This window comes from Euprymna scolopes, chromosome 40, assembly GCF_053919585.1.
Source record: "Euprymna scolopes isolate OS-2025 chromosome 40, ASM5391958v1, whole genome shotgun sequence".
Classification (NCBI taxonomy): domain Eukaryota; kingdom Metazoa; phylum Mollusca; class Cephalopoda; order Sepiida; family Sepiolidae; genus Euprymna; species Euprymna scolopes.
The window spans coordinates 30,709,563-30,723,329 of NC_136521.1; the positions used below are offsets into that span (position 1 = coordinate 30,709,563).

At 27.5% G+C, this 13,767-nt stretch overlaps 1 protein-coding gene across 2 annotated transcripts in view; it reads left to right on the forward strand.

Annotated features, from left to right (window-relative positions):
* The window catches only part of LOC145265460 (uncharacterized), a 317,648-nt gene that overhangs the window by 233,430 nt on the left and 70,451 nt on the right, over positions 1–13,767 (forward strand). For both annotated transcript variants that reach the window (XM_080121322.1, XM_080121323.1), the window contains 2 exons: positions 9,508–9,552; positions 11,010–11,153. In XM_080121322.1, the coding sequence (XP_079977448.1) occupies positions 9,508–9,552; positions 11,010–11,153 (189 nt within the window). The remainder of the gene's footprint in view (positions 1–9,507; positions 9,553–11,009; positions 11,154–13,767) is intronic.

Genomic DNA, 13,767 nt, shown 5'->3' on the forward strand with positions numbered 1-13,767 from the left:
AGTAACCCACTTGGAACGTGAAATTAGAGTAAGATTAAAAAAAAAAAAAAAGTATAACTTATAACTTAGCGCATTATTATGGTATATATAAGGAATCTTTGTACCAAATTTGTTTAGGGTCCAATGTGAAATAATTATCTTTTAAAATAGAGAAAGGTTGCATGCAGACATGCGTGCATGCACACACACACACACGCACATAGTTATCAACAGACAACTGTTTATATATATATACTAGTAGGCTGTCCAGCATTGTCTGGTTGTAAAATGAGCTTAAATATGGACATTTCGTAATTATTATAGCACTAAAACTCCATCGATTATTTCATATATATATATTAGCCTCTAAACATATAAATAGTTAAAAAAAAAAAAATAAAAAAATAACGTTGTTTAACTTATGAATATAAATTTGTGCATGCAAACAGGTTTAGTTGACGACTTCTGTTAAGGTAAATTTTGTTTTCAATTTTGACCTCTTAGCAGCAATTTTTACCGGCTAAAAACCAAATCGAAAGACTGCTACAGGTGCAAATACTCTATATATCAAAGTTCAACTCTGTATACCAAATATTCAAAGGGGGTTTGATAGAGACTTTTCACACACACACCGGCAAGGTCACTCTTATATATATATATATATATATATATATATATATATATATATATATATATATATATATAAAATATTTCAGTGAACAAGAACTTTTTCATTATAAATTCTATGCAATCATGCACAATGTAGAAACTATGGATCAATAGAATTCAGCATAATAATGAAATGAAACTAATCATCTAATAAGAAACCATAAACAATGAATAAGCAGATAATCAATGCTCGTTTTTCAAATGAATATGCAAATTAGTTACCCTTCATGTAGTTGCTCACATATCCATGACTGAGTATATTAAGAAATTATTTTAAAAAAAAATTTTTTTTTTTTTTTTTCATGTATAAAGTTTCTCGGTTGAGCTTGGCCACTGATGGGAATAACCAGAAGCGGACGATCATGAAACGTTAAACTGCTACCAGAAAATTATAATGATAAACAGGAAAAACATAAAAATACAATAAATAAAATTGCAAACATTTATCTAACCCAACTCGTACCCAAAACCCTAACCCGAACCTAACCTGCGTAATTAGAATTAATTTATTTCTTTCAATTTATAAAATGTAGCCTTCATAGATTCGAATTAGCCCAAAATAGCGTTAAAAATTGAGGAAAACTCGGCTGACCTTTTCTGGTTATTTCCGTCAGGTGCTGAACAAACCTGAGTCAACTTTGTGAAAATTGTGAGTCGGTAAAAGCAGAAACACCAATTTTTAAATAGAAAAACATATATAAATAGTTTCTTCAATTCACTCTCCAGTATTCATAGTTTGTCAGATCAACTTTCTCCAAATTCCATTCTGTACGGTCTTTTAGGTAAAAGTTTTTCTTTTTAACTTGCGTAGACACATACTAGAGAGAATTTGAATGCCTGATAGACAACATTCTCATGTGTCTAAGGCATCTTAGTACAAGGGGTTGTCAGAACGGCCTAACATGAAATATTCACCCTAGAATTAAACGCTGACCAAATATTCAAAATAACAATAGCAATCATACTCAAATAAGATCCATAGTTATGGCTACATGGCATCTCATGTGAAGAACGATGCATCTTCCCGAAATAACAGAACTAAACAGAATACTCAACCAAAATAGATGAATCTTGTCTTGGAATCCGACAAGACCAAGTGACCACAAGAAAGATGTACTATTACATAGTTAATTGGTCAGTTTGAGAAAGTAAAATCAATGTTCTTACTTCTTTGTAAACTCAATATTTGAAAGGTAAGGGAGAACTTTAATAGAACACTCGGATTGATGTGTAATACTTTTTGTTAAAATTTTTACAAAAATCAAACATATCTAAATTTTCACAAAGGGTCCCCGCCTCCATTTTACTCGTATTTTGTAAAACTAACTGAAATGAAATATAGCTTACATTACAGCCCCTTATGCCTAGTAGGTGTGCTCCAAATAATGATCAGTTAATTTGTTTAGGAAGGAATTCTGTACATGCAAATATATAAACATACCTAAGCATATACACATACCTAACTTATATATATATATATATATACACACACACACACACACACACACAATGTTGAGTCTTCTAGTCATTCATTTTATTCTATCCAAGCAAAGAATTTTCAATTTTTCTGAAAGGTATATGCACGAAAAGAGGCGGTATTGACATAATAATCATTTGCTTCTGCATAATGAAATGGATCAAAAAAATGTACCAAAATTTTAACATGCTGGAGGAGCTGTTTTGCATAAAAAATCTTGGAATGTAACTATACTGTTATTCTTATATATATATATATATATATATATATATATATATATATATATATATATATATATATAATGTTCTTTGTGTTCCTATGTATTTTGAAGCATAATGCTTCTCTTCAGATGAGGAGAGTGCATGCTATGCAACAAATAAGGAAGGAATGCGACGTCTAGTGATTGGCACAGGTATGAAGAGCATTTATATCCACTCCTATTCATGTATTTCTTTTATTTAATTGATGGTTACTAAATCTATATGCACTTGTATATACTTTTGTTTTGTCAATTTTTCTTTCTGTATCTAAGCTCCATCTCATATGTTGAGCTTTTTATTAGTCCGATAAATCTCCATTTAAAGAATTTTCTAATTGAATCCTACATACTAGTAAAAAAAAACTCAACATTGATCAGGAGTGAATAAGGATCACTATTATGTACTTTTTCACTCTACTCATGACATCATATTATTTTCTTTGTTTTTATTGCCCCCTCCTTCAGTTTCCTCCCTAATACAATCGAAGAACTTAAATGATGGTAAACTCTTTGAATTAGTGTCTCATATGGTTTAAATATCATTTAAATTGGATTTACGTATCTGAAGAAAGAACTTGTTTCTTTGAAAACCAAAGTTTAAAAGACTTTTCTGTAAGCTGTTCTTTGAATTTATTAAATCTTTAAAATATGTAATCTTACATTTGTTTTATTATCATCTTCTCTTCTGTAATAGTGCTCTATCTCCAATGCTGAGAAACTTGTATCGCATTAGAAATTTAAAATAAATATTTTATAATATTGAACACACATACACACACGTGTGTGTGAAGCAGGAGGCAAATGAAATTAATGAATTAGTATAAGTTCATTTACATGTTCCAGACAATCAGGATGAAAACAATTGGAAATGGTGTACGATCTTTTCAGAGACTATATCGAGTTTATTTAGATGTAATCTCTTCATCAACACAAGCTTTAGCTCTAGAGAACCAATTACTTCCTATTGAGCTGATCATATATCTATGGTATTCCGGAAGACTGTTTATAATTCATATGCGCTACCTTACTTACTTAGGGTTACCTATATAATTATCATGTTCTTGCTTCAAACCATCATTTCTTCTTGATTTGTGGAGCAGACAAACAAGACAGACAAGCTGATGGGTGTAGAATTCCAGTCACACTTGACAAAACATTACTATTTACTATGTTAATTGTACAATGACAAAGAGGTCCCTTCAAGCATGAAATTTTGCGGCATAGGAACGTGATGTGTGGCAGAAAGGAACTCGCAACACAATGTAAAACTAGTTGTAATAAAGTAAGGGCACGGTTTGTTAATGTTGATCGGAGCATCTGATTTGTCACAATAAAAACGGTGAAGAAAATTTTTACAAATGATCTTTAGTCGACCTATATTTGTTAACTTGTGTTTGTGCTGAGACGAACAAACATGCATTCACTTATGCTTTGATTAACTGTTTAATCCATTTTATCCACAGAATTACATTTATTGTTTTATTGGGTCTTATTTATCCTAGCTTTTGTAATTTTTATGGTTATTCCTTCTGATTGCATTGTTATGTGGGCTTATTAGTAGTGATTTTGTTGCTCGGTTTAAGTGTCCTTTGGATAGCCGGACCATGGGTTTCCTATGCTATTTTTTTTTTGCAGTCAATCTGTGGTTAAAACAAATGTTAACTGCTATACACTTCCAAGTAACAATTTCCAGGGTTAAATGCGACACACTGTTGTCAAATTCATTGCTCAAATTTTAACACTGCTGCCCAAAACTCGTTGCTCTTAAAAAAGGCACTCTGCAGTCAAAACTTGCCACGCCAACACTCGACGTTCTGCTATCAAAAACTCAACTCCAAAATTCGACACTCAGCTGTCAAGAACTCTCAACTCTAAAACACAACGCTCAGCTGACAAGATTTGCTACTCCAATGATCAAATCAAAAATCAAACCAGTCTGAAAAAATCAGGCATTTTATTTCAAATCCAAAGCATCTCATTTGCATATGAGGTGACAATAGTACAAACATATAAAGAGAAAAGGGAGCCATTTTTTTTTTTCTTCATTCTTCTTGCCTGCACAGAATTCTACAGGCTGCACAAAAACAGGTTTGTACGAATTTTTAAGGCGTTTAATCACAGAAGAGTAATTATCTTGCCTTTTGTAGCATTTTAAACCACACAATCTTATAACTTGTCTATATAGATGCATCTCATTTTGATTTTTGCGTGATTTATTTGTTCCTCATTTGTACATCTTCATGCTGCTATGAATTTGTTTGTGTTCACTGCACAGGCTGTGGTCGTCCATTCGTTGTTTTCATTTAAATTTGATACTAGATTTCAACACTGGCCGTAGTGTCAATCACGTGGTTTCAGTCACTGTTGTAATAAAAGGAAAAATCCTTTTCTTTTGGGAATTCAAACAAAAATTCAAGTTTAAAATAAGTTACAGTGATTTTTCTTTTAATCCATCTGAATAAATTACAGTCTATATATTAATACCATAGTAACTTTAACATACATACATACGTATGTCACAGTTCCCAGATTATAAATTATTCGATCACGAGATCCTATTTATTAAAAAGGAGGGATCAAGTAAAGAATAGATACCCTGTAGCAGACGACGCCACCTGGCGGTGACAAGCGCACATTTCAACTAACACCGGTGATTCGACATTGGCACAAGCAGATGGCGTCGGTTGTTTGTAAACACGTCAAAATAGCAAACATGCTCGAATATTCGCCAACAATTTTTTTTTTTTTAAATATATTTACAAAACTCTTGAAGATTTAAAAGAAAAATATATATTTACAAAACATTTTTTTTTTTAAGTAAGTAACAAAACGAACGAATTTAAATAAAAGATATTTAAATAAATGGGTGTCTTTCTGTTACGGATTTTTTCGACCAAGATTGATTTTTATGTACCGTGGGTTTTTTTTTTTTTGGGGGGGGGGTCTGTGTGCGTTTTTAAGACAATTCAATATTTATTTAATTATTCTTTAAAACATTAACTTCAGCGACAATTAATATATTTTTAAAAATTAAATTTTGACGAATATTCGCGAGCAAGATTTTTTTTTTTAAATAAAAGATATTTAAATAAATGGGTGTCTTTCTGAGTGCGTTTTTAATATATTTACAGAACTTTTTAATAACTGTTTTATTCTTTTTATCAAACAAAAATAGAACTTTTATAATGACATAATATATTATGGACTGTTTTCCAAACATCGAAATTTTAAAATTGATTTATTTTATATTGAGTTTTATTTTAAAAAAAAATTTTTTAAGACGAAGTATGTTTGTTTGTTTGTTTTTTTTTTTCAATTAAATTATAAACTTTATTTGAACATTCAACAAAATTTTACAGACATAAAAAATAGACTTTATAGATATTTTATAATAATTTTTTTAAAAATATATTTAACGAAAAGTTTTTTTATCATTTCATTGTTGAATAAAATGTCAAAGTGATAAATGGTGAAAAAAAAACTCGAAAAGAAAAACACCTCTTCTTTTTTTTTTAAATAAAACTTTAATTTTAAAATTTCGATGTTTGAAAAACAGTCCATAATATATATTTCATTATAAAAGTTCTATTTTTGTTTGATAAAAAGAATAAAACAGTTAATAAATACAAAACAAAAACAAAAAAAAAACAGTCCATTAAGTTCAAATAAAGACTGTTTGAATAAAATGCATTAAAAAAAAAGATTCATTCTTTAACACCTTATTATTTATTTGTTTTAGCCATTTTTTTTTCTGTGTCCGTTTTTAATACAATTAAATATTTATTTAAAGTGCGATGTGTGTCGGTGGTCAATGAAGGAGAAATCCTTCTAGGCCGAGGCAATTTTTATGCATAATAAAATCACAAGTATAAACAATCGAGATTTAAAATCTTGGTCGCAAAAATCCGAAACAGAAAGACACCCATTTATTTAAATATCTTTTATTTAAATACGTTCGTTTTGTTACTTACTTAAAAACAATGTTTGTAAAAATATATTTTTTCTTTTAAATCTTCAAAAGTTTTGTAAATATATTTAAAAAAAAAAAAAAGAAAAAAAAAAGAAAATTGCTGGCGAATATTCGAGCATGTTTGCTATTTGACGTGTTTACAAACAACCGACACCAAGGTCGAATCACCAGTGTTAGTTGAAATGTGCGCTTGTCACCGCCAAGGCAGTGTCGTCTGCTACAAGGTATCTATTCTTTACTTAATCCAAAAGGACGATAGAAGATGATAACGTGCTACAAACATTAAATTATTAGTATAAGGACATATTCGAATTTAATGTTTGTAGTATGTTATCTTCTATCCTCCTTTTTAATAAATAGGATCTCCCGATCACCAAAGGCGCAATGTAAAAAAAATGAAATAAAATAGAAAATGATGTCACTTTTGTAACATACATGAAACTAAAATATACCTTCTTGGTCTTCTGGCTAGAATCTAAGGGTAGTATCTGTTCTATTCAACTGATATCGTGGGGTTTCTGTTGGCACCAGGCGTCCATACAATGGAAATATGTCACAGACTTCTATAAGAATATTGGAGATAAACTGTAATAATCAGATATAGTCTGACACTACATTAACCAGCTTACTTAGATAAATACTTTTACAGTTTTAACAAAAGGACTACAATAATATCGTGGGGTCTCCATTCACGCTGGATGTCCACAGAAGGCACAAAAGCAATATATCACAAATGAAAGGTGCCACTGTAAAATTTCCACAGGTCATGCTAGTATTTATTAATCCATCAAATTCAAACAAGAAAATTTTACTAGTGAAAAAGCCTTAATCCATAGATTTTTAAAGATATTCTTTTCTTCATAGAATAAACATTAAAAAATATATATTAATGGTTAATATAAATTTGAAAATATGAAAAGAAAACATCTATGGGAAACATTTATGTAAAAAATAAGAATAAAAATTCATTTTTAACAAGCAAATAGCCAATCAATCAATACCTGAAACAAAAAAATTCCAAGAGAAAGATTCAAGTGAGAAGTTCATAATAAATTTAAAAAAAAAAAACAGTGAATGAGGAAAAATCCAAAAGACGGAAGACACTATCTGTACCGGAAGATCTGTTCTCAAAACCCAATGGTGGGACTTGGTTTGCAAAACTGGACTTTGCAGAAGCATATCTACAAATGGAAGTTGAAGATTCCAAAAATCTTCTCACTATTAACACCCACAAGAGATTATTTCAATTTAACCGCTTTCCATTTGGGGTCAAATATTCCAACAAAGTATGGATACAATGCTCACAGGATTGTCAGTAGTTTCTTTCTACATTAATAATATTATCATTACAGGCATATTCCAAGAGGAACATCTGCATCATCTTTATTCTGTGCTGGATCAAATTCAACTTAAGACAAATGTAAATTCTTCCAAATTTCTGTGAAATACCTTGGATTCTTATTTAACAAAAATGGTTGAAAACCAGATCCAGACAATATTCAGGCAATAAAGCACATGACAGCTCTTAAGGATGTTACAACACTGTGATTCTTTTTAGGCCTTGTAAGTCATTATGGTTCTTTCTTACCCAAACTGCACAAGTTACGGGGACCTCTGAATAATCTTTTACAAAAAGATACCAAATGAAGCTGGCCAAGCACATGCAAAGAATCATTTGAGAAAATCAAAACACTCCTTAGTTCTGATCTATTGTTGACACACTACAATCCATCATTAGACATTACTGTTGTGATGGCTGCTCCACACAATGGAGTTGGAGCAGTAATATCACATATTTTTCCTGATGGAAGCGAAAAAGCCATTGTACATACATCAAAGTCGTTGACACCTACTGAACGAAAGTATAGCCAAATTGAGAAAGAAGCCCTAGCAATTATCCACGCAGTAAAGAAATTTCACAAAATGCTGTATGGTCGGCATTTTCCTCTGATCACATACCACGAGCTCTCAATTAGTATTTTTGGTTCCAGGAAATGAATTCCAGTTTATACAGCAAACCGCTTACAAAGATGGTCACTATGCTTTTAGATTATGACTTTTCTATAATGTACCAACCAGGCAACAAAATTGGCCAGACAGATGTGTTATCCTAACTCATATCTTCTCCTACAAAACCTAATGGAAGACACATTCATCACTGTTGTATCCGTGGAACCTGAAGTTGTATGTGCTAATTAAAAAAATTAAAAATAAACTAAGATGAATGCACAAAATGTTTGGCAATTTTTTTCAATTTTGACCCATTTTTTGACCCCCTTAAAAACAATTTTAACCATCTAAAGACCCATAAAAAATTGCCCGTAAAAAAATCAACTTATTTGAGGCTTATAGCGCCGCTCTGTGACTTTTGATATCGAAGGAGATAGTTTGAAAATATGGAGACAGCCAAACAGACCGACAGAAAGGCCGACTAAGATGAATGCGCAAAATGTTTAGCAATTTTTTCAATTTTGACCCATTTTTTTTTTTTACCCCTTAAAAACAATTTTAATCGGCTTAAGGCCAATAAAAGAAGGTCCATAAAAAATCTAATCATTTAGGAGATAGATTTAAAAAATACGGAGACAGACTGACCAACTTATAGCCGTTTATATATTAGATTTACATTGTATTTGATCCACTTTCATTAGACACCAATTAAACAAGATTCCTTGGAGTTTAATTTCTTCTTAAGATCCCTTAAGGTAAAGCCTTATATTTGAGACATTTTTTAGAATGAAAATAGTATAAAAGATTTTGATCAAAATTGAAATAAAGATTCTAACTATGAGGCTTAGTTGCATTATATCATACCTTGATTTTAATCTTCGTAAGAGGGCATAATAAATTAGCAGAACTGTTCCATTTGAAGAATTAATTTTTCCCGTCAGTAGAATAGGTATTTAGGTATTGAATATTTATATTCATTTATTATGCTATCTAAATTGTAATAACATTTTTTTCCTTTACTTTGGAGACGATATAAAAATGCTCCTTCAAAGATCAGTTTAAAATATTTAAGAGGTTTAGTCCACAAAATAAATCAAATCTATCGAAAATAATGATATTTTTTATTTCGTGTTTTTAATTTGAAATTCTTGCCATCTTGAAATTGTTTATTTAAAAAAAATGTTTTTTTTTTCTTCTTTGCAGACTCCATTGCTCAAAGAATTATATGAAATTCGGTTAATGGAAGATGTAAGATGTGATTTTGTTTTTAGTATTTTTTTTTTCAATAATAATTCTTTGCTACAATTTTGTAGAAAATTTTAACTTTATCAATATTTTAACCGATATGATATCAATGTTTAAACTTGGATATGTAATATCAGTTTTGATATCATATGAATATTTTAACTTTGATATGATATAAATATTTTAACTTTGATATGATATTAATATTTTAACTGTGATACGATATCATTATTTTAACTTTGATACAATATCAATGTATTAACTTAATATTTGAAGTATTTATGTATGATACTAGTATTTCAGCGTGGCTTTGCTTGGGCCCTATGTACTGTTCATAACTTGCCCTACGTGTGAATACACTTTATGTAAGATTTCAAATGTTTAGACAAAATTTGTCTGAGTAATTTCGTAGAGACCACAAAGGTAAATTTTTTATAACTTGGATCCCAATTTTGACCCCTTAACATTTATCATTTTGGTCTCAAATAAAAATATAAAGTTTTAACCATGTTCAAGTTACCTACATCTAAAATTTCAAGTGTTTAGACCCAAAGTTGGTAGAGAGATTTGGTAGAATCTGTAAAGGTCAGCTCTTTCAACTTTGACCTTTTGGCAGTCAAATTTTCGCCCAAAAACTGACTAAAATGCTTGCTGCGTGTCTGAATACTCGTTATGTATAAATTTTAAATGTTTAGACCCAAAATTGGCTGAGTAGTTTGCTAGACATCGCAAAGGTCAAATTTTTTTTAACTCTGACCCTTTGGCAGCTCAAATTTTCAACCCAAACCGATTAAAAAGCTTGCCCTATCTCTGAATATACTTTATGTAAAATTTCAAGGTCAAATGTTTTTTAACTTTGACCCCAATTTGACCCCTTAAAATTTATTTTTTGGGGCTCAAATCAAATTAAAAAATTTGATCCATGTCCAAATAACCTACATTTCAGCCGATGTGATCTCTGACCTTCTTCAGGTGCATCTTGTAGAATTCTGGAATTTGTACAGAATTTTTACAGAACTCTTTATTTAATCCATAGTGATAGTATGCTCTCGTTCCATCAGCCATGACCAAGTAGTAGTCGTAAAAAAATTTGCAGTTGTATTCTCAGTGTCATCTGTACTGAAAAATGAATCTTCAACCTCCAGAAGAGGATCACTTAGAATTGAATTATACTTAGTACTTTATCCGGTACACGACAGGTTCTTGCAAACAGATTCCTGAATTCAACAAGATACACCTGAAGAAGGTCAGCAGTTACTAAGTTTCTCAATTTTTGAGATAAGGATTGGTTATTCATATTATTTGGAATCTTCAGACTACTGTTGTCATCTTGAATGTGATTTTCACAATAATTTTACCTTTTTGACCTAACGGGCATGTTGTATCCCAAATCTAGTGGGGGGGGGGTAAAGAAAAGAAAAGAAAAAACTTAACTTTGATTTCTTTTTCTTTTGCTCCAGGATACGCAGGATCTTTCTCATAAATTTATCACGATGGAAGGTCAGATGGAGAAACTTCCAATGAACAAGAAAAAGGCAACGTTGTTGAAGACTTGGAAACGTCGATATTTCAAAGCAGAGAATGGATGGTTAAATTATTATGACGTACGTATAATTTAAGATTTTAAATAAAACGGTAGTAGGTACTTCCAAAGCACACCACAGAATTGCACAAAGAATTGGAGGTGCCAAGTAAGCATCAGTTGAAACTTTATGTATTTTTTAAAATGAAAGTATTCCGCATGGTGTTAATAGCTTTTTTGTTTTGAATTAGTATCTCTTTATTTTTTATGTATGTAGCACAAAGAACGAAAAACGTTGGTAAATGTGTCAAGCAAGAAAATTTACATTTTTACCTACTTGCATAGTTTTAATCCTCTGAAAGTGTTTTTAAAAAAATTTTATTGTTTATATTTATCTGTTTATTGACTAACAAAGATATTTGCCATCAAACGTATTCTTACAAAACAACCGAGAAAGCAAAAATAATAATAAAAAGAAAACTTACAATTAATAACTGTTACCAAACGCATTAAAACTTAAGTTTTATATATTTGGAAAATACTGAAACTGTTTTAACATTTTTTTATTTAATAAATAAATTGCAATATCTCAAAGATTTGGGCCTAAAAAAAATGTATATCCAAACATACATTTTTTTTTTACAAACCTTCTAAACTGCTATACAAATTCCAAGATGATTAAACAGAATGCTTACAAAAAGTTTTAGAACAATAAAACTATGCAGGTCGGTAGAAAATTAAATTTTCTTTCATTTGATAAAAGCTATTTGCTGTAACTTTTGTTTTCATTATTTCAACTATATCAAAATATTGCCTCTATTTCCAAACTAAAAATAGGATTTATCAGTTTTTATGAAAATTTTGGACAAATACCAACCAAAATGGGGCAGATATTCCAACTGATTCAAAATTTAACCAACAACCCGTTCTTATATAAACATAGTTTGCCCGTTTGTCAATCATTCAGACACAATTTATTTAAGTAGCCTAATTTGTCTCATTTCAAAATATCAGATTGGAAAATATTGAATGATAGTAAATAATAAAATATTGCATTAAATAATAAAATATTGCATAAATATTAATAAATAAAATATTGATTTAATTAAAATTTTTATTAATAGTAAATAATAAAATATTGCAAAATATTACATTTAAATAAAATAATATTGCATTAATATTAAATAATAAAATATTGCATAAATATTAATAAATAAAATATTGATTTAATAAAAAATTTTATTAATAGTAAATAATAAAATATTGCAAAATATTACATTTAAATAAAATAATAAAATATTGCATTTAAATTAAATAATAAAATATTGCATTAATATTAAATAATAAAATATTGCATTAATATTAAATAATAAAATATTGCATAAATATTAATAAATAAAATATTGATTTAATAAAAAATTTTATTAATAGTAAATAATAAAATATTGCAAAATATTACATTTAAATTAAATAATAAAATATTGCATTAATATTAAATAATAAAATATTGCATTAATATTAAATAATAAAATATTGCATTAATATTAAATAATAAAATATTGATTTAATAAAAAATTTTATTAATAGTAAATATTAAAATATTGCAAAATATTACATTTAAATTAAATAATAAAATATTGCATAAATATTAAATAATAAAATATTGCATAAATATTAATAAATAAAATATTGATTTAATAAAAAATTTTATTAATAGTAAATAATAAAATATTGCAAAATATTACATTTAAATTAAATAATAAAATATTACATTTAAATTAAATAATAAAATATTGCATTTAAATTAAATAATAAAATATTGCATTAATATTAAATAATAAAATATTGCATTTATATTAAATAATAAAATATTGCATAAATATTAAATAATAAAATATTGATTTAATAAAAATTTTTATTAATAGTAAATAATAAAATATTGCAAAATATTACATTTAAATTGAATAATAAAATATTGCATTAATATTAAATAATAAAATATTGCATAAATATTAATAAATAAATATTGATTTAATAAAACAATTTATTAATAGTAAATAATAAAATATTGCAAAATATTACATTTAAATTAAATAATAAAATATTACATTTAAATAAAATAATAAAATATTGCATTTAAATTAAATAATAAAATATTGCATTAATATTAAATAATAAAATATTGCATTAATATTAAATAATAAAATATTGCATTAATATTAAATAATAAAATATTGATTTAATGAAAAATTTTATTAATAGTAAATAATAAAATATTGCAAAATATTACATTTAAATTAAATAATAAAATATTACATTTAAATTAAATAATAAAATATTACATTTAAATTAAATAATAAAATATTACATTTAAATTAAATAATAAAATATTGCATTTAAATTAAATAATAAAATACTGCATTTAAATTAAATAATGAAATATTGCATTAATATTAAATAATAAAATATTGCATTAATATTAAATAATAGAATATTGCATAAATATTAATAAATAAAATATTGATTTAATAAAAAATTTTTATTAATAGTAAATAATAAAATATTGCAAAATATTACATTTAAATTAAATAATAAAATATTACATTTAAATTAAATAATAAAATATTACATTTAAATTAAATAATAAAATATTGCATTTAAATTAAATAATAAAATATTGCATTAATATTAAATAA